The sequence below is a fragment of the Amborella trichopoda genome, chromosome 5, assembly GCF_054954075.1.
Source record: "Amborella trichopoda isolate Santa Cruz 75 chromosome 5, AtrichopodaSantaCruz75HAP2 v2.0, whole genome shotgun sequence".
In the NCBI taxonomy this organism is placed as follows: domain Eukaryota; kingdom Viridiplantae; phylum Streptophyta; class Magnoliopsida; order Amborellales; family Amborellaceae; genus Amborella; species Amborella trichopoda.
Window position 1 is genome coordinate 42692549 of NC_142340.1, and position 21621 is coordinate 42714169.

Sequence of the window (21621 nt, forward strand, 5' to 3'; positions counted from 1 at the left end):
TTTTCTAAAAGAAAATTGTTTGATGGGGCTACACTTGTAAAGCTGCACTTCACAACTCATAAAAAATTGGAATTCAAGCATTGGAAAACTTTAATTTCGATCATCCATGCTAGAATAGTATGGTTGTTAAAAAGAATTAGGAGTTTAATCTCTGTATATTTTAACAAATTATCTAGGTTGTCCATTTCACCCTAAAAACACCCTAAAAATAAGTGTTCATGGATCCACAAGGTCTGCACATTTTTTTGAGTTTCAAATTTTATTGTCAATGTCGGAAATTGATTTTAGAGCTAGCATAGAGATTTTAGTTGCCCAAAGTGCTTTTCAAACATGGATTTGAGGTGAGGCTTTGTTTTGTTTTCATAAAGCCTAGGCCTCCCCGGCTCCGCCAACCAAAAAGTTATTGGGGAAACTTCAAAAAGCCTCCCTTGACTCAATTTTCTTTACAACTTCCTCTAATCAGTTTTTTTATCGTAACTTTTCCCCCAAAACTAACTTTTATTACAAATACTCAAGTGAAAAAGTCGTAATTTTTTGGATTAAAATGCTCTCCCCTTGGTCGTTGAATATCGTCGGTGCGACACTTGTAAATGCAACACAGTAGATTGTTGCTGCGGTTTGGTAGTTACGAGGCCTCGTTCCAGCACTTGTAAATGCAAATTGGCATATTGTTGTTGTGGTCCGACAATTTTGTTGGTTCGACGCTATGATGCCTCAGTCCGGCATAAGTTGCATGCGGTTCGACAATTTGTTGGTGCAATTCGGCAGTAATGTAGTTGGGTTTTGGTCAGGCAGTAATATGTACTGAGCTGTCTTTGGCGATTGAGCATCTACGGGAATGTGGCACCTTCATATACAGGCAAGGCTACTTTTGTCTTCCAAACTATGGCTTTTTTTATTGGAGGGACTTGCTATAAAAGTTAATTTTTAGGGAAAATTATACATTTATCCGTTATATTTTGCGTTATTATGGATGTACTGAAAAGTTTTTATTATTACGTGTCTGTCTGTTTTTTATCTTTCATAACACAATTTTTTTAAAATGACAAATTTACCTTTTTTCAGGTGTTCAACAGTTGAATTGAAGGGTTTTTCGGATGTTTAACATCCGAAAATAGGCCAAAGTTTAACGTTCGCAGTCATATTTTCGGATGTTGAACATCCGAAAATGTACATGTGGAATGTAAACGTTAAACTTTCAGACTATTTTCAGATGTTGAACATCTGAAAAACCTTTAAATTTGGATGTTGAACACCCTAAAAAAGGGTAAAATCATCTTTTTAAAAAAATTACGATATGAAAGGTAAAAAAGAGACAGACATATAATAACATAAATTTTTTGGTACATCCATAATAACGTAAAATATACAGATATGTATGCAATTTTCTCTAATTTTTAATAAAAATTGTGATGAAAAAATTGGTTGAAGGAAGTTGTAAAAAAAGTTGAGTCGAGGGATTTTTGTAATGTTCCCAAATTTCTTTAGTATTTCATGATTCAAATTTAGTCTCCCTCATAATAGATAATGTTAATATAGCTAATCTCTTAAAAACAAATCCATTTCACATCATTGGTTCCAATATACAAAACAAAACTGTAACATCTCAAATGTGATAACATTGCAAATATTGATTCTAAAGTGGTTCCCAAAAAATTCATGGTAAAAAAATCTACCAAACTGATGGAGTTGATGCACAGTGTGTTCTCATGGGAGCATAAATACGTGCCCAAAGAAAATGCATAGAATCGAAGGGCAAGCTTTTCTATGCTTCCCTATAACAAAAAAAACTTATATACTTCCCATATCCATCCGTACATTTTGAATGAAGGGCTAAAATTACCCATCACAATATATCACATCTCTACACTATTTTATTTTTAATTATTTTTTTATAAACTATTTTGATACCAAATTTTGAACGTCCAATTTTCTATTAAACTCACACTATAAAAAAATATTTCTAATAAAATAAATTGACCATAATATCCTTAAAATTTTTAAAGGGTATTTTGATCATTATATTTTATCGAAAATTATTTTTAATATTTTTATAGATGCGCCTCAATGAGAAGATGGTCCATACCAGTGTTTTAAAAAACGTCGAGTCGAACCGGACTCGCCCGGTTCGACTCGGAAATCGTGAAAACGGGACCGGATCGCCTAAAAATTCGGAAATCGTCCGGTTCTAGAGAGAATCGGACGATTCTGTACAGTGAATCGCCGATTCACTGTACGGAATCGACTAGTCCGAACAATGAATCGGCGAGTCCGTACGGAATTTTTTTTTATTTTTTTTTATTTTTATTTTTATTTTTATTTTTTTTTTTTTTTTTTTGTAATCCATGATAGATTTTTTTGTAATATTTGATCGCTTTTTTTGTAATCCATGATCGAATTGTTTTTGTTTTTTTGTAATCCATGATCGAATTTTTTGGTTTTTTGCAACCCATAATAGAATTTTTTGTAATCCATGATCGAAATGTTTGTTTTCTTTTCTTGTAATCCATGATCGATTTTTTTGTTTTTTTTGTTTTTTTTGCAACCCATGATAGAATTTTTTGTAATCCATGATCGAATGTTTTGTAATACATGATCGAAATGTTTGTTTTTTTTTTGTAATCCATGATCGAAATGTTTGTTTTTTTTTTTGTAATCCATGATTGAATTTTTTGTTTTTTGCTTTTTTTGTAACCCATGATAGAGTTTTTTGTAATCCATGATTGAATTTTTTGTAATCCATGATCGAAGTGTTTTTTTCTTTTTTTGTTTTTTTTTTTTTTTTGTTTGTTTTTTTTTGTAATCCATGATCAAATTTTATGTAATCCATGATCGAATTTTATGTAATCCATGATCGAATTTTATGTAATCCATGATCAAATTTTATGTAATCCATGATTGAATTTTTTGAAAATTTGTGATTTTTTTTTTTTTAATCCATGATCGAATTTTTTTTTGTAATCCATGATAGAATTTTTTGAAAATTTGTGATTTTTTTTTTTATCCATGATCGATTTTTTTGAAAATTTGTTAATTTTTTTTTAATCCATATTATTCAAAGAGAAAATGAGAGAGATGATGATTCTGAAGCCACCCTATCTCAGCCATATTATTCACATATCGAGTCCCAACAGCAACAGTGTAGGGATGAGCACGAAATACTGTAAATTAAATGCTGAATGACGGTTCATGCAGAGAAAGAACATATCAATATTCGCATATTCATTCAAAAACATGAAAATTCTTAATGGAGTACCCTCATTTTTTATTGAATTCCTAAAAAACAATATTTAAAATGAATTTTAATAATTTTTTCGAATTTTTTTTAAACTTTATTATGACCGATTCACCCGATTCCCGATCCGAATCGCCAATTCGCCGATCCGGATCGGTTTTTTGGAAGCCCGATCCGGGTCACCGATCCGTTTTTTAAACCATTGGTCCATACCAAATTTCATATTCATACAATTTGTATAAAAAAAATAAAAATAAAATAAAAATAAAATAAAAATAAAATACTTTGAAACATCAGATCTAAGATCAAACGGTGAGTGACTCTCTTGATCAAAATTGGACAGCAGGATGGTAGGGGAGGTATAAATCTTCTATAAGGGAAGTATAGAAACCTTTCCTAGAATAAAAAACCATAATTTTATAAACAAAGAACAATTAAACAAGATAAAACAAAGAAGAAACCCAAACAAAGTGAAAAAACCTAATCGATTAGATAAATAATATATATATATATATATATATAATTCAATGGGAAAGACAAACCATTACAGTTTTTTCAAATTTTTTGAAAGTATTATTGCAGTGGTGTCAGTGGGAATAGAATAGAAACCACAATGTGGTGACTGAAATACGAGGGTGCTACCACCACGACCCCAGCCCCTTTCCCTATTAATAAATAATTAGGTAAATTATACATTGAGAGTATAAAATGATGCCAACACCAATTGCCTCAAAACCGAAAGATGTTTGCAACCATTACATACTTGCACATTAAGCTGCATATCTTACATCCCCCCGCACCCCCAAAAGAAAAAAAAAACAAGAAAGAAGAATCAGGAGCAGTCTCCACTCCTCAAGCCCTGAAGCAGTTGAAGATATCCCTGCTCATCTGGACTTATATACCTGTCATGCAAAAAACATAAATTCGTACTTCTTCTCAAGTAGGACATTTGCGAAGAAAATACACAATGTAGGATCAGAAGTAGACCCCATTGTGATCATACTAATAAACAGTTAAGCAGTGCTCCTTCATAAAGTGGAGCACTAGACATCTCCATTACACTTCGAAAACTTTTACATAACTTTAACAAGGTGCATTGGTATTCTAAAATATACACTTCGATGACAAAATATTATATACATAAAAAACTAAGCCAACACTTCGTTGCAATATATTATAGTGAAACGGTTCCATCAGAACACTTTTTGATCAAATGCCCTATATATATATACTTACATAGATAGATAGATAGCTAGGTATGGGATCTATTTTTTTATGAAGTGTTCAAATATATTAATGGGGATTTAATACAACTCACAAGGGAGAACCCGCTTTTTCTTCTTGGTATATGCAATTTTGGAATTAATCACCTTAAAGTTTGCATTCCCTTAATGTCTTTTCATATTGTCATAATTTTTTTAGTTTGTTTATTACAAATCTTTGCCCAGTATGAATGGAGTAAAGCTAAAACATCCAGCCATAAAGAGGCAAAGAAGGATTATCTATTTCGTAGCTCATATGCAAGCGCATAACCAGTGATGAAGGTCCCTTGACTGCATATCCCATGATAGAAACATGAGGATACAGTATTTTAATTTTAATTTTTTATTTTTTGCTTTTTCCGATGATTAATGTTTACATGACACTGTACATTGACAACTCTTATTCTCAGGCTATTGCTATAGGAGACAAAGCAGAGGAACAAGGCCGCGTATCTTGAGTTTGGGGAATGAATGGACATCATAATTTGTTGAAATCTTAATCCATGCATTCATGTCAAGAGCAACAAAAGGAATTCTATAAATAAATGTAAAGGCCAAGGAACCAATACCCATGACGAAATAGGAAATCAATGATAACAAGCGAGCAATTTGGCTTGAAAAATTCTGTTCTCCGAATAATATTGGCGACTTGGGGCACTGGGAATAACTTAAAGCTTTCAACCTCGCCATCTGCCATGCATATTCATATGAGAAGAGCTAAATAAATAAGGCTTAAATGACATCACACTAAAATGAAAAGAATAGTATTCCTTCTCATAAAAAAAAAAAGAAAAAAAAAGAAGACTAAGAAGAAGAAAAATAAAAGCCTTAAAGAACAGGTTTCAGAAGCAACATAACGGTCACAAGAGACATTTAGTAAATAAACCCCATCCAAAACAGGCCTTGAAGCAAAGCATCTATTTCAAGGAATCGGATGATATAAAAATAGACAAAGCATATCAAAATCGAATGACCTAAGGTATTGGTGGTTCCGAATCTTTCTTCATTACTGTTCAATGAAATGGACTGATTGAGAGATAGTGAGACCCACCAGTGGACTCTTGTTCTGTTCGGAGGGTCCCAGTATATCTCCTCAACCATCCGTCACTTCGCTGAACAGTGATGTAGCAATGGACTATGGTTTTCCACAATTATTGAGATTCTTATGTAGGAAAAGAGCCTGGGCTTAATTGGTTAGCATTTGACAATTTGCAATGCTATGTCCTAGGCTCATATCCTACCAAGGGTAGGGGCCCTCTTCCCACTGACACCAAAAAAAAAAAAGAGCTTCTGATGTACTTTTCCCTATAAAAATATCATTTCCATGTTTTACAAAATCAATTTGACTTGGCTTACAGAAACATCCAATAGAAATATGTATTTTCTCTATTTCATAATCAACTGCTTGAAATAAAAAATTACCTAATTTCCACATGATGTTAATTATACAGTTGCCCAAATTTTATAGATTCATTGGCGCACATAAGGGCAATAGTTTTATTCCAGAGGATTCATCCACAATGGAAGATGTGGAGCAAGCTTAAAATAAAAGTAAACTCTACACAGTAGCTCTCAGGTCTAAATACTCTTTCTTGTATCTTTTTTGTATTTCTAGTTACACCATAGGATACCTACTACAAACCTTGATCCAGTGCATAAACTGTCTTGGACTCCACCTCTCGAAGTCCAACTTTTCCCTTCGTACTGGCCTCAGATGTCTAGTACTTGTGTTCTATATCATCCTAACTGACCAGGAAATTGTATCCTTCACAAATCAGACCCAAATAGAATCCCTTATCACTTCCCTTCCAAGTTGAAGTCTTATGTTTGCTGGAGGATAATGACAAACTTCGTTGAAAGTTACTGAGTAGTTATAGATTTAAACATGGTGAATGATGGCAGAAAATAATCCATAGCTTCCTACATCAGAGGTAGAGGTTTAAAGCAAGGACTTGGGTTAGGACTAGCTAGGCTCCCGAGCCAAAGGCAGGTCTGACAGACACAGCTAGGTTTCTGTTAGAGACTCCGCAAGTTCCTAAAAATATTAATATTAAAATACTGGGAACTGGAGAGACAAGGCCAGTTCCCGAGGGTTTGCTTCTGGACTTGGTAGGTTGGAGACAGACTCGTGGAGCTTTGATTCAATCATACATATTCAGCAGTGCAGATTCAGGTTTGAGTTTGATCTTTTCTTTTTCGGCATTATCAACGTAAAACCCGCTCTCTTTCAAAATGAGAAAATTATTATCAAAGGACCAAAAGAGTAATCTGATCACTTAATCTTCTCAATCAGGATCGCTCATTATCCAAAATTAAAAAAGATGAAAAACTTTGCTTCTTGCTTACACTTTTGGTATTCAAATTTGAAATCCGCATAATGTGCTGCATATGGCCTGAGTTGCACACAAATTTAGCTGGTAAGATCTGTGCTTTCCTAGAATTTCAACCCTGGAATAACCTAAAGTTTCTCGATTTCATAGTCTAGGGAGCCAATTTCCAAAGCTTGGACAAGCTAATATTTAATGACTATATTAGAATTCTGCTATAGTTACAAAGTTCTATACAATTCTAAACAAGATGGAGGCATACAGAAATGAGTCGATGGTACCCACTACAGATTTTAAACAATATTACACTAGAAACTGCATCCATCTGTTTTAAAAAACTCACCCTCATTAGCAGGAATGAAACCATCAGGGAGTTGCAAATCAAAGCAAAATAGAACATCTCTCTTGTACCTAAGTCCATCAATCTCCATATAAGAAACAGCTCCAGCTGGGACGACCCTGTAAAAGTGAATCACCTCAGCAATTCAAAATATAATCACAAACAAGATGTCAAATACATAACCCAAAAGATATTATACTCCCTTGGGAGTATACTGTCCATCTACTCCTTGGGGAAAACCCATGTAGGATTAATTTTAGGGCCCCAATTTTTGAAGATTAACCTATTCAACCCATATATTGACCTCAATAAAAAAATTTCCTAATTGCACCCTCTATGCACTTGAAGAAATAATGTCGCAAGATTGAATAGAGACCAACCGATTTTATAGGGTGAGATCTAAGTGGTAGAAAATTCAATATTCAAAGTTTTTTCTTTTGTGAATAATCTTCTAGAGATTGTTAGCTGAATTCCAAAATTTCAGATTGAAAAATCCTCCCAAGTAGATCTTCAGATGAGGGAGTAGATGTATGCTATCCCCCTACAGGAGCGTATCATACACACTCAATACATAATTCAGAGAAACAGCTCCATAATACACTACGCGACAAAGAATGTTTAAAAAATTTCCAGTATCAGAGTTTCTCATGAAACATAGTCTTAAGGTGGATAATATAATAGCCAAAAAGAAAAACAAGAACAACAACAACATAGAGATGTGAAACTCCTAACTGAAAGATGTGCAAAGACTTCTATAACTTGTCCCCTATCATGTAACTATATGGTTTATTCTCTAGTCAATGAAAATCATCTTCTCTCCAAAAATTTCAATATATTAGTTGAAGACGAGGCTAGATTCAAGATCAAATGATGGCCTCGATCTATCATGAATGACAGTGGGGAGATGTTAAGATTGCCAAGTGTTAGAATGAACACAAAATGTTGTTGCATACTGCAATTAGTCTCATTGTAGAGCACATGGTGAGAAGTAATTGGTTTATTTCTTGCATCCTACCATATTGTACTTGAGGCAATTTTGTTTATGTACTTGAATGCATATATGGCACAATCAAAGGGTTTCTCTACTCAGTGAGAATTCAATACTCTCTTAAAATTTTAGCAAGGCCCTAATTCAAACATAAGGAGTATCTTAAGAAAGAAAAGCATACGTATCAGATATAGTTATTGGAATTCCTGCTTCCTCCTTGCATTCCTTCAAAATATTCTCTTTGCAAGAAATTCCATATGGCTGCAAATCCAACCATCATGCATTAGATGCAGATCGTAATCCGATTTTTCTGCTATTTCCATAATTCCAAGAACAAATTCGATCCATTAACAGAGAGCAATAAAGAAATCAACCATGCAGAACTTTGGAGTCCACAAATAGAATGAAGCAAATCACAGAAGAACAACCAACATTCAATCCAGAGGTAATAACCTTCCACAAAAGAAAAAGACAGCACAAATGATATAATCACTAACTGGAAAGCCATTTGGGTTCAAAATCAAGAGATGCTTATTAAAGAAAAACACTAACCATGCAATCTGTCTTTGGCATTACACATTTCAATGTTTCATATTTAAAGCTGTTGCACTATGGGTAATCAATTGTCAATTATGGGACAGTATCTGTATTTGATAAGCATCTAAATATTACATGTATCGGTTATACCATAAGGGAGGGCAAGAGTTGAGATCTTAGAATTCTAGTTGGGGATTTCTTACAATTCTAGGTGTTGGGTTGAGCAAACACTTGGACTGAAATTCCTCAGTGGAAATTTGAGTCTTCAGAACTGGCTTTTTGTGTTACCAGAAGCTCCTTTTCTTTCACTTTATATTCTAACAGCTATCTTCAAGTAAGAAGAAATTGGAAATCTAATCAACTGCAAAGAAGACTAATAATTATGACAAAAAGAATGTAGTGCATAATGCATAGAAAGACTGATGTGTGGCACATTGGAAACCAAGTTGTGTTGGTGACTTATTAGTATGCATTATTTGTATGTTCTTTGTGTACTTGTATTTAATGGTTTTGCTTGAGAGCCTCTTTTTTTTTTTTTTTTTTTTCATATTCTGTATTGTGAACTCAACTGACAACGCTATGATTGTAAGAAACACAATCGATAGAAACATGCCCTCTGTTACAAAATAAGAACAACATACAAAAACAGCTATAAACAAAAGAAACTAAGCAAGTGAACATGAAAAATATTGCAAGCAAACAAAATTTGAATGCCAGAGACTCAACAAGGGAATTGTCAATAGCTTGTTTTGTTAACAAATAAGAATCTTCATGAAAATTCAGGTTTCCTGACGAAGGTTCTAGAGGAACTGCAGTATAGCTCAAAATATGTTCAATACCAATCCCCCAGCAACAAGATGATCAAGCATCCCTGGATAAGTGGGTTTTGAATTACTCCTCTTTCCTATCCAAAGATGTTTCTCTCCATTTTTATTAACGTAACCATTCATATGCACACCATATGCCTGCCAAAGACAGAAAACACACAAGAAAATATGAAATCAGTGGTTCCAGATATTTTGTCATGTTCAAATTTTTATATTGATACATACAAAGAACATCATTTCAAATGGCCACACAGCCACAATGCTTACACTGGCTTTCCAGATAAGATGGTATAAAATGACAAGTATTTACTGTTACTGGTTGGGGAAAAAAAATGAAAAAGTTATGCCTAATAGTCATAATGGTGGCAATATTTAGATGCAGTTGTCTAGTTGTGACCTGCAGACATTGGCACATCTGACTCAAAGACGACCAATGTTCAAGAAGGCGGGTGCAGCCGCCTAGGAGGGCGCCCACATACCTGGGCAGCCCTAAGGGAAGGGGTTGGGGGCCATATGTTGTTTTGTGTGCGAGTGTGTTTTCTGAATATGTGTGTGTATGTGCATGTGCACATATGTGTGTGTGAGGTCTTGCATAAAATTCTTAAAGATCATCCTCTTTTTTTCTTTTGGATTTGTATTTGTGAGAGAGAGGTCTCGAAAACTTGGAGGATATGTTGAGAGAGAGAGAGTCTATGAGAAAGAGGGACCTTGCGTCAAACACTTGGAGCTTATCTTCTTCTTACATGTAAAGAGGGAGCATATGGGTCCATGTATATCTTTGTGCGTGTGTGTGTGAGAGAGAGAGAGAGAGGACGTGCAACGAACCCTTGGAAGCCATCTTCTTATTCTTGTTCTTATAAGTAGAGAGAGCTGCATGGACCTGAGAGAGAGAGAGAGAGAGAGAGAGAGAGAGAGAGAGAGAGAGAGAGAAGGGCAATACCAAGCCTTATTTTTGTTGGGGTGGATTTGAATTATTATTTTTATTTTTTATTTTTTTAAGGGATGGCACTAGGTGGGCACCCAGGCTGCCTAGGCACCGCCTTGAGCCTGCCTTGACCGCCTAGTCTCCATTTATGCATTGAAGAGGACATAGCTTGAATCTGTTTCTTTCCTCCCAAACCTAGTCTCCATTTATGCATATTGCAGCCTCATAAAAGCAAATCAGCTTCCATTTGTACATGAAAATGTCAGCCACATTAAAAATAAAATTGCATAAATATATGAATTTTGAGAAAACTACTTCCAACCCCTCTACTATTACAAGTTGCTCCTAAAGCCATCTTGTAGAATTGAAGTTACAGGGCAAAGTTTCATCTTATGGCTTTTACGATGAACAAACCTTGATACCAAAGTAAGGAGCCGCAGCACGTTCCAATGAGAAGAACACTGGTTTTCCATATGACGAAGTCACAGGGTAGAGCTGACAAAAAAAAACATTGGAAGCAGTGATTGACTCATTGATAACATACTTAACTAATTAACACTATCCCCTATGAACTTCAGTTCTGGGTATTTCACCATCCTCATCCACAACTTTGAAGTTAACATGATTGTTTGGTACATAACTAAACATATTCAGCAGATGAAAACAAATACAGGACTTGGTAACTCTAAGAAATACCTCATTCCGTATACCTGGAATGATTCCCTCATCTAAGCATGTTATTGCATCTCCTACTGCTTCTGTTCTATCTGTTGGTGATACCAGTGATGGATGTAAAGTGAGAAAATCAGCACCATGGTCACCATAACCGCGATCCTTTGTTAGGGTAAACACATTTGGAAACTTTCTCAGATGCTCCACAAAGCTGCCGTAGACCAATATGCACATCAAGTAAATGACACGTGAGCAATAAACTAGAGATAAATCACTTTAAAGGACATTCCTGTTTACTAATAATTCCTCAGTTAAAGCTACACATGAAATCAATGGTGACTTGTTACCCCAACTTTAAATCTTTGTAATTTGTTTCTCTGATCAACAAAAACTTAGTCCCATCATTCTGGAGGACATAAAATTTAGCATGTTTCATGAATTCAAATGCCCTGGGGTAAAGAAAAGAATGCTCAAAACTGAACAAATTGTGACTGGGATATATAAACCAACATAAATGAGTATATGTTATAGATAAATAATATATGAATATCAAAATAAAAGAATGTAATACCCCCTCATATAGTAATGTATATGAATTCAGATCAACAATCTTACCCAGGATGAACATATCCAACAATCTCATCCTCTAGAATGAAAGGCATGAACATAGACCTCGCTTCCTACAATTAAACGCATGAAATGCTATCAGGGATCAGGAGTTTGATTCAATTTCAGATTGCACAATGATTTCAAATATTACTGTCCATGAGATGGTTGAAAAGAAAGACAAGAAACCATGATATCTCGTCCTAGAATGCATTTACTTCAGAGAAGTATTCGGAAGAGATTTGATTGTCAATACATAGAAGAAACAGGGCATGGAAAATGTAAAAGGGTTATCTAGAACAAAGTGTGTGTGTGTGTGTGTGTGTGAGAGAGAGAGAGAGAGAGAGAGAGAGAGAGAGAGAGAGAGAGAGAGAGAGAGAGAGAGAGAGACTCTCCTGAAAACCAGTATTTCTCAAGAAAATTGACTCCCATCAAATTTCAAAGGGTCCCTCAAGCATCAGGTAGACCACACTACTGAAACCTATCTAGAAAATAAATATTTTCCAGGACTTTATCCGAAAAAACAATTCTCAAAAAACATTTCGAAGAAATTTAATGAGTTTAATCACCAAGTATATACAAAAACTGTTAGTTTAATCGTACAGAGAGAGACCAAATCGTGGGCTTAATTTTTAATTAAAAAAAGAGATTTAAATATCAAAATAACAAAAATAAATGATGGATTTTTGCATACAATTGCATATGCACGAGTTATAGAGAGAGAGAATGGTGCGCTAATTAATTGTGAAAATTTCTGAAAATAAATTGTGGGGTTCTCCAAAGACTTACATATCGACGATTACAGATTCGAACCTTGTCGAGGTAGCCATTGAGCCCTGAAAGCTGCTGTGCTTCATCTTCTGCAATGGCAATCCCAAGAACTTGGTCCCATGTAAAGCTCTCACCTTTCAACATGGTCTTGAGAGAGAAACTTCTGGACCAAGAGGTCTTGAGAGAGAAACCCATCTTGAGAGAGAAACCATTATCAAGAGAGAAGCTCCTGAGCCATGGTTGAGTGAGAGGAAAGAAGGAATTGAAGAGGGTCGAGTGAGCCATTAGCCGCCAAAATTTACAGCCAAATGTTAAGAAAAGCCCCGAGTGTTTTATAAGCATGGTTTACATAACGGCCGTCATAACGTTACCCACCTATTACGTTATGACAGGACATACCGGCCGTTAAATACGGTAATCACTGTAAATAACGGGTGTTTTGATCAGAAATTCAGAATTAAGCATTGAAAAAAGTTTATTTAAGGTTGCAACCTTAAAATGTAGAGTTAAAATGCACCTCAAAAATTTAAAAGTTGTTTTAATGTTGAAAAACTCCCTGATTGATATCTCGACATTGAGATGTATGAAAATGAAAAATAAAAAAGATTTTGAATTCCAAAAATAATGCATCTTGCAGCACATTATCTAGACCGTCCATTTTCAAAAATTTTAAATGTTTATAGATCTACTTGTTTTTAACCATTTTTGAAGTTTAATTTGTTTTAATTAGAAATTAAAATAGATTTTCTGATAATCTTAAAAAAAAATTATACTAAAATTACATATGATAAAATTTGGAGGTGCACCTTAATTGGATTATTTAAGGTTGTAACCTTATACAAACCACACCTTTAAGTATTTGAGCGTGAATAGATGGCATGGCTAATTGTTACAATATATACTATTTTTCGAGCTTGAAATCCTTTTTTTTTTTTCACAACCATACTATTTTTGGAAGTTTTTTCGATACCATAATTGCAAGTTGCGATATGTTTTGAGGTAAAGATTAACTAATTTTGATATAATAATAATCATCATTATCAAAGTCTTTTCCGAACAATTTGGTGTCGCTACTAAATAGTATTTATTTTATTTTAGTTTTAATGTTTTTTCATGTTTGTGATAACAATGGTTCAAATTGGTAGACCTTCAAATTTTGGATCCACGATGGATTTTGGAGGGGTGATGCACATGAACAGATGAATACTCATCAAAACTGAAACCTAAACAAAATCACTCGATACTACTATTACACGCCTAGGGTATCAAAATTTGATGAATCATCACTATTATCATCATCATCCAAGCTTAATCCCAATTATTTGGGATGGGTTATACGAATATTGTTTTGTCACTCTACTCTATTAAGGGCCATACCCTTAGTACGACCATGAATCACCAAAATTTGATGTATAATAAATAAAATTTAAAAAATAATATAAAAATATAAAAAAATAATCCCATGAAAACATAAGTTAGTTATATCACCAATTTAGCCTTACTTAAGGTGTTCAAATAAACTAACTGAGCATTCGTGGTTATTTAAAAAAATATTCCTTTCGCTTAGATACTTCTTTAAAAATCCTAAATTGTGCCCCTTCCAAATTAGAAACCCTAAACAAGTAAGGACATTATAGTAATTTTTTATGCTTAAGTGGCCTTATCTAAATGACATAAATATATATATATATATATATATATATATATATATATATATATATATATATATATATATATATATATATATATATATATATATATATTTTAGAGTTAAGTACTTAAACAAGGATTTCCAATGAAAAAAGAGACTACAAAGTTCCTCACTTTGAACAAGCAGGGGTAAAATAGGCATTTTACTTAAGGCACTTAATTCAAATGAAGGTACCCAGCACCAGAACCTCCTATGAAAAAAAGTAAGTTCATAGTTATTGCCCTAAACAAGTATGGGTAAAACAATTATTTTTCTCAGCTACTTAATTCAAGGTAATTGACTGTAGTATCCTCCCATGTTCAAAGTTAAAACATATATATCCAATGAAAAAAAAAAAAAAGTTTTGGTTTTCTAAGCCCTAACAACCAAGGGTTCATTTACTATGTCTTGTTTTGACCTAAGCCAAATGATGTAAGTAACCTTCATTTGTAAATCTTTAAACCCGGAAGATGAGATTTAAATACTAAAAACATGCTCATAGTGCCCTAAATAAGTAAGGATAAAACCATCATTTTGTTTAGCTGCTTAATTTAGGCAAATTGACTGCATTATCCTTCAATATTCAAAGTTTGGAACCCTCAACAAAAAGATCAATGGGTAAAGTGTCCTGTTTCCTAACCATGAACAATCGAGGGTAACATTCATTATTTGTCCTGCCTTGGCCTGAGCCAATTAATTAAAAGAAAAAAAAGTTTACATAAAGGTGAGGCCTTAAACAATTAAATTAAGGTGCACATCAAAAATCAGTAGAAGAGGTTGTTTTGATACGTAAAAATCTTCAAATCGATCGTCTCGACTTCCAGAGAAGCCAATATATATATATATATATATATATATATATATATATATATATATATATATATATATATATATATATATATATATATATATATATATCCCCTACAACATAAAAGATATATATTTTCCCCTTCATCCAGCCATCCAATTTAGATCAAGTGAGTCACTAACTATTTAATCTAGATCTGGCACTTCAGAGTATTTTATTTCTACTAATTATATTAATATAAATTTTGATACGTTCCATCACCTAAATGGGTACACCTAAATAAAATACTTAAAAATTATTTTGATGAAATACAATGATCAAAATACCCTTGAAATTTTTAGGGGCATGTTATTATAAATACGTTTTTATGTCTTTTATAGGTTCGAGTTCAAGAGAGGATTGGACGCCCAAATTTTGGTGCCAAAATATTTTGTATAAAAAAATTTAAAATAAAATACTATAGAGGGTGACATTGTAATAGGGGGTCATCTAAGCTGTCCGTTTAGAATAGACGGTTGGATAGAGAGAAGTATAGAAGTTTTATATTGTACAAGAAACATAGAAAGCTTGCCACACACACACACACACACATATATATATATATATATATATATATATATATATATATATATATATATATATATATATATATATATATATAGGAAAACACTACAAAACACATATAGGTGAAGTTTTACAGTACTTCACTTACGACTTTATCACCGTTCAAAGTTCATCACACTGTCACAGATATCTAATAGTGTTTATTTTTTACAAGTCATAATGATCTGAAATTTGGTAGATGTGTGCGCTTTAGTGAGATGCACATCAATAAAATATAAAACAAATAATTTGAATGATAAAAATTATGCAAAATACCCCTATAAAGTTTTAGGGGTAATTTCATCATTTTATTTTATGTTTATTATTTTTTAATATTTTGTTTTGGTGAGACTTGATCATATATAGATATGCCCTAAATTTTAGATAAATATGATTAGTATAATAATTATAAAAATTCGAATACTATCGGATAACTGTGACCATGTGATGAGGTGTATGTGAAGTACTGTAGAACTTCACCTGTAGGCATTTGTAAATGCCTATATATATATATATATATATATAAGAAATGATATGATGCAACCGTTGTATCTTAATATAATGAGACGGTGTGTTGGCCAATATTTGGCTATGGGATTATGTTGAATCCAACGGGTGAGATTAAAACCCAAATCTCATTTGACCGCCTCTATCTCCCGCTCTTCTCTCCTTACTGTTGCCTCTCTCTTGCCTTCTCCACTTCTATTTGTACCGTCATCTCCTATAATCCTCTCTTTCTCTCTTCTTCCCTCTCCAAACTTTCTCTCTCTTCTTTCTTTACTCATTTTCTTCCTCCATCTCTCTCATTGCTCCCAAAACTCAGAGTTCCAAATAGTCAAGCAAAGTTAGAAGTTCCAAACTCAGAAGGTGCGATTGTTCCACTCATTGTAGAAGGTGTGATTTTTCCAACGAACTCAGAAGTTCCAAATAGCCAAATCAAACTCAGAAGGTGCGATTTTTCCACTCATTGTAGAATGTATGATTTTCCCAGCAAACTCAGAAGTTCCATAAACTCTGATGATGAGCAGTTCATGCGATTTCGGTGTATAGCCAAATTAGGGCTTTTGGTGTAGAAGGAGCGAATTTTCTATAGTTTTCTTGTATTTTTGCAATTCTTGAATCAATAAATAATGCAGATGGTGGGCATTTGTTCTTTGATTTCATTTATTTAGGTAGAGATGGCTGGTGAGCAATGTTCTGTTGTTTTATTCTAGGTTTGGGATTTGATACTTTGATTTCATTTATTTATGTAGGGATGACTGGTGAGCAATGTTCTGAACTACTTTGTTTGAGTTTCTTTTGAAGAATGAGTTGTTTTAATGGGATGGAACTATGACTTGATATCTTTTAAATTTAAGCTAAAAACTTGACACACTGGAATATCACGATTTTGAGAGGATTTTTGAGAAAAATCCCCAAAAATTATGAGTTATCGTCAGAATTTTTGAGAAGTATGATTTTTTAATGTTTATTGAATGTTTTTGGGGGTGTCTTCTTTTGTATAATGAGTTTAATGGCATGCAACTATTCAAAGGTATATGTTTTGTGTCAAGGCTTAGAGATTTCCAGGAACTTGTACAATGTTCTTGGTGAGTTTAACCTAAAAATATTGCTGCAATGAAATTCAAATGTTATTTTTTAGCGATTTTTCATAAGCATCCTGACAAATCGGTAGTTCTGCCAAGTTATATTTTGGATCCTTCAATGCATTTATTGGATATTTGTAAATTTTTTGGCGAATTTCTTTTATGGTTTGTGCATGAAGTTGATTTGTTTTATTTTCTCCCATCATTGCGAAACTCCTAAATTTTTTAAGCTCCCCATTATTTTCTTAGGAATTTTTTATCGTGTTCGAAAAATTTAAAAATTGCAAAGTCCTCATGGGAATGATGTTTTTTTTATAGGTTATTATTGCATACATATTGTCATGGATATTGACAAAGATCAGAGTCATACCCTCACCAATGATGTTGTCAGTTACAATGAGATGAATTCTAGGGTCATTCCTCCTATTGTAGGTGAGGATGAGTATACAGTTGAAAATATGGTGGAAGCTTCTCATTATATCAATGACGATGCTAGAATGATAGAAAATTCCATGGTAAAAGTCGTAATTGACTCTGAAGAAATTTTGGAGTTTGAACCATTTGAAAGAATGGAATTTGAATATCAGGAATCTACGAAGGAGTTATATAATGAATATGCTAGGCAGGTAGGCTTTAGCTTGCGTGTCAGTAGCCTTTATTATACGCATGGTGGAATTGCTAATGCTATACGATTTGTTTGTTCAAAACAAGGATTTTCGAGAGAAGAAATATATAGATAATGAAAATAGAGTTAAAGACCACGTGCATATACTCGAGAAGGGTGTAAGGCAATGATGATAGTGAAGAAAATTGAGAGTGGAAAATGGGTCATTAGGAAGTTCATAAAAGATCACAACTATTTGCTAGCGAAGCCCGGGGAAGTTCAATATCTACGATCACATAAGAAGATGACCAACACGGCAGAACATATTATAGACACATACACCAGTGTAGGATTATTTATGTGCCTTATAATGTTTGTGCTTAGCAAAGAAGTGGGTGGAAGTGACAATCTTGCATTCATTGATCGTCACTATCGAAATCACATCATTTAAAAAAAGAGATATTCAACTTGTCCTTGAATACTTTAGAAATATGCAACTTGAGAATCCTCCATTTTCTATACAATGCAAGTAGATGAGAATGGACATTTGACTAGAATATTTTGGGCCGATGCTAGATCAAGGATGAACTATCAATTTTTTGGGGATTTTGATGTGTTTGACACAACTTATTTGACAAACAAGTATCGAATGCCTTTTGCGCCATTTATCGAAGCAAATCACCATCGTCAATCTGTGTTATTTGGTTGTACTTTATTAGTTGATGAAAGTGAAGAGTCATTTGTTTGCCTTTTTAAGACATGGCTTGAAGCAATGTCTGGTCATCATCCAACTTCAATAATTACTGATCAAGATCTTGCTATGGGAGCAGCCATCAACCAAGTATTTCCAAATACTCTCCATCGTCTTTGCTTATGGCACATTTTGAAGAAAGTGCCAGAGAAGTTGTCTCATGTATATGCAGAACATGGAAAAAGTTTTAGTGATGATTTTCACAAGTGCATCCATAATTCTGAGGCAATACAAGAGTTTGAATCATGTTGGCAAACAATTATTGATCGCTACAATTTAAGAGAGAATAAATGGCTAATCAAAATGCATGGCATCGTGAGCAACAGGTTCCGGGATTCATGCGCAACACCTTTTTGCAGAGATGTCAGATGTCTATAACCCAACGTAGTGAGAGTATAAATTCATTTTTTGATGGCTATGTAAATGCAAAAAGCACTCTAAAAGTTTTTGTTGAGAATTATACACTTGCATTAGAGAGTCGGTTTAGAAATGAGAGAGATGTGAACTTTGAAACAATTCACAAATATTGGGTTTTGAAGACTTACTTTCCAATGATGAAAGAAGCAACATGCATTTATACCAAAGCAATGTTTGAAATTTTCCAAGAGGAATTGTGTCACAGTATTGAGTATGTTGTGATTGAATAAGAGAATGATGGAGAAATCATTTTATTTAAAGTCTTAAAATATGACGAAGAGAAAAGGGTAGTCTTTGTTACATAGCATGTACCTGAAATCAAAGCAACATGTAGTTGTCAACTGTTTGAGTTTGCTGGATTAATTTGTAGACACCTTTTAATTGTTCTTAGAATGAAAATATTTTTAAAATCCCACCTTGTTACATCTTGAAGCGATGGACAAAAAATGCCGAGGACGGGTGTGTAATAGATGGACATGGTCATACAATGCAAGTTGATTTGCATGAATCCTTGGCTATTCTACACAATGAATTGTGTAGAACGAGACAGTTGCTATGCGATACAATGACTCTTGCCGATGCAACTGTCTTGGAAACAGTAGATTACATGGGTCGTATTAATCAGAAGATCAAATGAATCAAATGATTGCCACCAAAGTTGCAAAGATATGAAGTAAAAAGAAACATGTATGGGTGATGCCATCTGATTTCGATGATGGCCAAGGAAAATATTCATTGAATTCACTCATTGGAAATCAATTCCTTTCTTATCAAGTCTTCCATTCATCTTCGAGTTCCACTTCTGGGCTCTATGAGCTCTGTTCATTCTCTCGCCGGAGTTTGCAATATTCATGAATCCAATATCTACACTTGAGCCAAGCCCATTAAGCTTGTCCCTCGTAAGCGCGGCTCTTTGAGCTCTATTCTTCATTATCTCCCCACATTGTGAGTTTCAACTACAAGTGGTTATGAGCTTTCTCCTGAATCATTCCCTCTCCCTCCAAATCTATAGAAAGAGGTGAAGATGTCTTTGAGAAGAAACTTGACAATGTTCTGGTTCTGTTTTCCTCTTGGAGCCACTTCCACTACCTAATAATGTATTGACTGTGAAAGCAATGATAACAAGACATCAGCTTCATGAAGGGAACATAATGTTATTCTGTAACTTCAGGAACCAAAGGATACAAACACAGTGGACAGTTTCCATCTGGGTGGTTCATGTTGGACAAAGTCTCCACTACTTCCTCGCAAACCATTACAAGCATTGGACAAGAAACAAGCTCATTTGCCTTTTCTTGTATAGTTGCAATCAAATGTGCACACCTATTCTCATCAACTTCTTTTCTTAGATGTCACCTTGGCAGCTTCCCTAAGAAGCTGCCTTGCTATTCCCTGCCACATAATTTCAAACATAATAAGTTCAAGTTTTTAATGATAATTCATTCAACAGATTGAGCAATGTAGAAGTCTGCAAATGAATTCCAATTGATAACTACTAGTCTAAAAGTCTTTGATTGATACACATGAAACCAATAATTGAGCAGGAGGCTGTAGCCTCATAATTTCTTTCCCTTAGCTTTTGATGACTGCTTTTGATCAAAATAAAAAAAAAGGCTGCTATCTTTTCTGATACAAAAATAACAGTAAAATAAATTTAATTTTCGTGTGAATTGCTCATGTTAATTAATCTAAATTCTATCCAAACATTTTCTAGACATGAGCACATATTTAGATACAGTTTAGAGTAATAGAGATGAATAAAATGTCATCAAAACACGAATGTATCGGTAATTTTTCTATTGCAAAAATGGCAGCAGAAGCAACAATAATTGATTATAAAATAACGTATTTTTTGAGTTATAAAATCACTGCAATTGATCCTAAGTACTTTCCAACCATTGATTTGTAATTCAAGAATAAGTTGTAGTGAAAATCTATTGTAATGAATGAAAACAAAAAACAAATTGAAATAAAACAACACTTCAACCTTCAACTCTAACCAATATGCTCTAGGTTAAGTGCTCCCTTGGAGAGGCAAAGCTATATAGAAGCTGTAGACATTAGAAGTACATTTAAACCAGTCAAACGCATCAAGTGATTTTTTCATTTACTAAGGATTCTTGTAAATTATTGGACAAAAGTAATTTACAGAACAAGAGAAGCTAGATGGATATTGTTCTTCAAGCTTTTCCCAAGGGAAAGAAATTTAGAGAGAGAGGAAGCGAAAAAAACCCAAGAAGCTTAGGCATATTCACGAACTTCCATTAAAAAGTTTAGTCTTTTGTTGCTATAAAAAAAATAGGGCTTTTGTTGCTATAAAAATACAGGGCACCTTGGATTATGGTGGAAGCATGCATTGAAGGAGAAGGCAGCTTTGATTCATCTTCTATCTCCTCTCACTCTTTCATTATATGCATGTCGCTCTGAGACTCTTGAGGACCAGGCCCACTATTAGTTGAAGCCCAAATGGCCCCCAGAGATCATCCTCTGATTCAAGTTCTGGCAATGGGTGTCGGAAAACCAGTTTTTCAGGGTCAAAGACGGAACAAAGGCTTTGCTGAGGTGCCATTGATAGCAAGCAACACCACTAATTCCCTTCTGATTCAAGTTCTCTCTCTAAAGTTTGTTCTCTTTCTTTCTCTCAAGATATCCCATCTCATTCTACTGCCCTA

General features: G+C 33.9%; 1 protein-coding gene and 1 pseudogene across 6 annotated transcripts; one reads left to right on the plus strand and one right to left on the minus strand.

The window, feature by feature from the left end:
• Positions 1 to 3839: 3839 nt before the first annotated feature.
• On the minus strand, positions 3840 to 12796 carry LOC18434235 (nudix hydrolase 20, chloroplastic). Of its 6 annotated transcripts, none has more exons than XM_088868049.1 (9): positions 12509 to 12796; positions 11729 to 11793; positions 11152 to 11324; positions 10856 to 10936; positions 9529 to 9654; positions 8334 to 8413; positions 7168 to 7283; positions 5067 to 5187; positions 3840 to 4137 (listed from the first exon to the last, which is right to left on the minus strand). In XM_088868049.1, exons 3-9 carry the CDS (start codon positions 11167 to 11169, stop codon positions 4068 to 4070), a joined length of 612 nt encoding a protein of 203 aa, XP_088724175.1. In that variant the 5' UTR covers positions 11170 to 11324; positions 11729 to 11793; positions 12509 to 12796; the 3' UTR covers positions 3840 to 4067. The 6 variants fall into 6 exon arrangements, with proteins under 6 accessions (XP_088724175.1, XP_006844373.3, XP_088724177.1 ...); XM_006844310.4 differs by having other exon boundaries at positions 11138 to 11324; XM_088868051.1 differs by lacking the exon at positions 9529 to 9654.
• Positions 12797 to 17518: 4722 nt separating this feature from the next.
• On the plus strand, positions 17519 to 19586 carry LOC148782117 (protein FAR1-RELATED SEQUENCE 5-like; annotated as a pseudogene).
• Positions 19587 to 21621: the final 2035 nt, after the last annotated feature.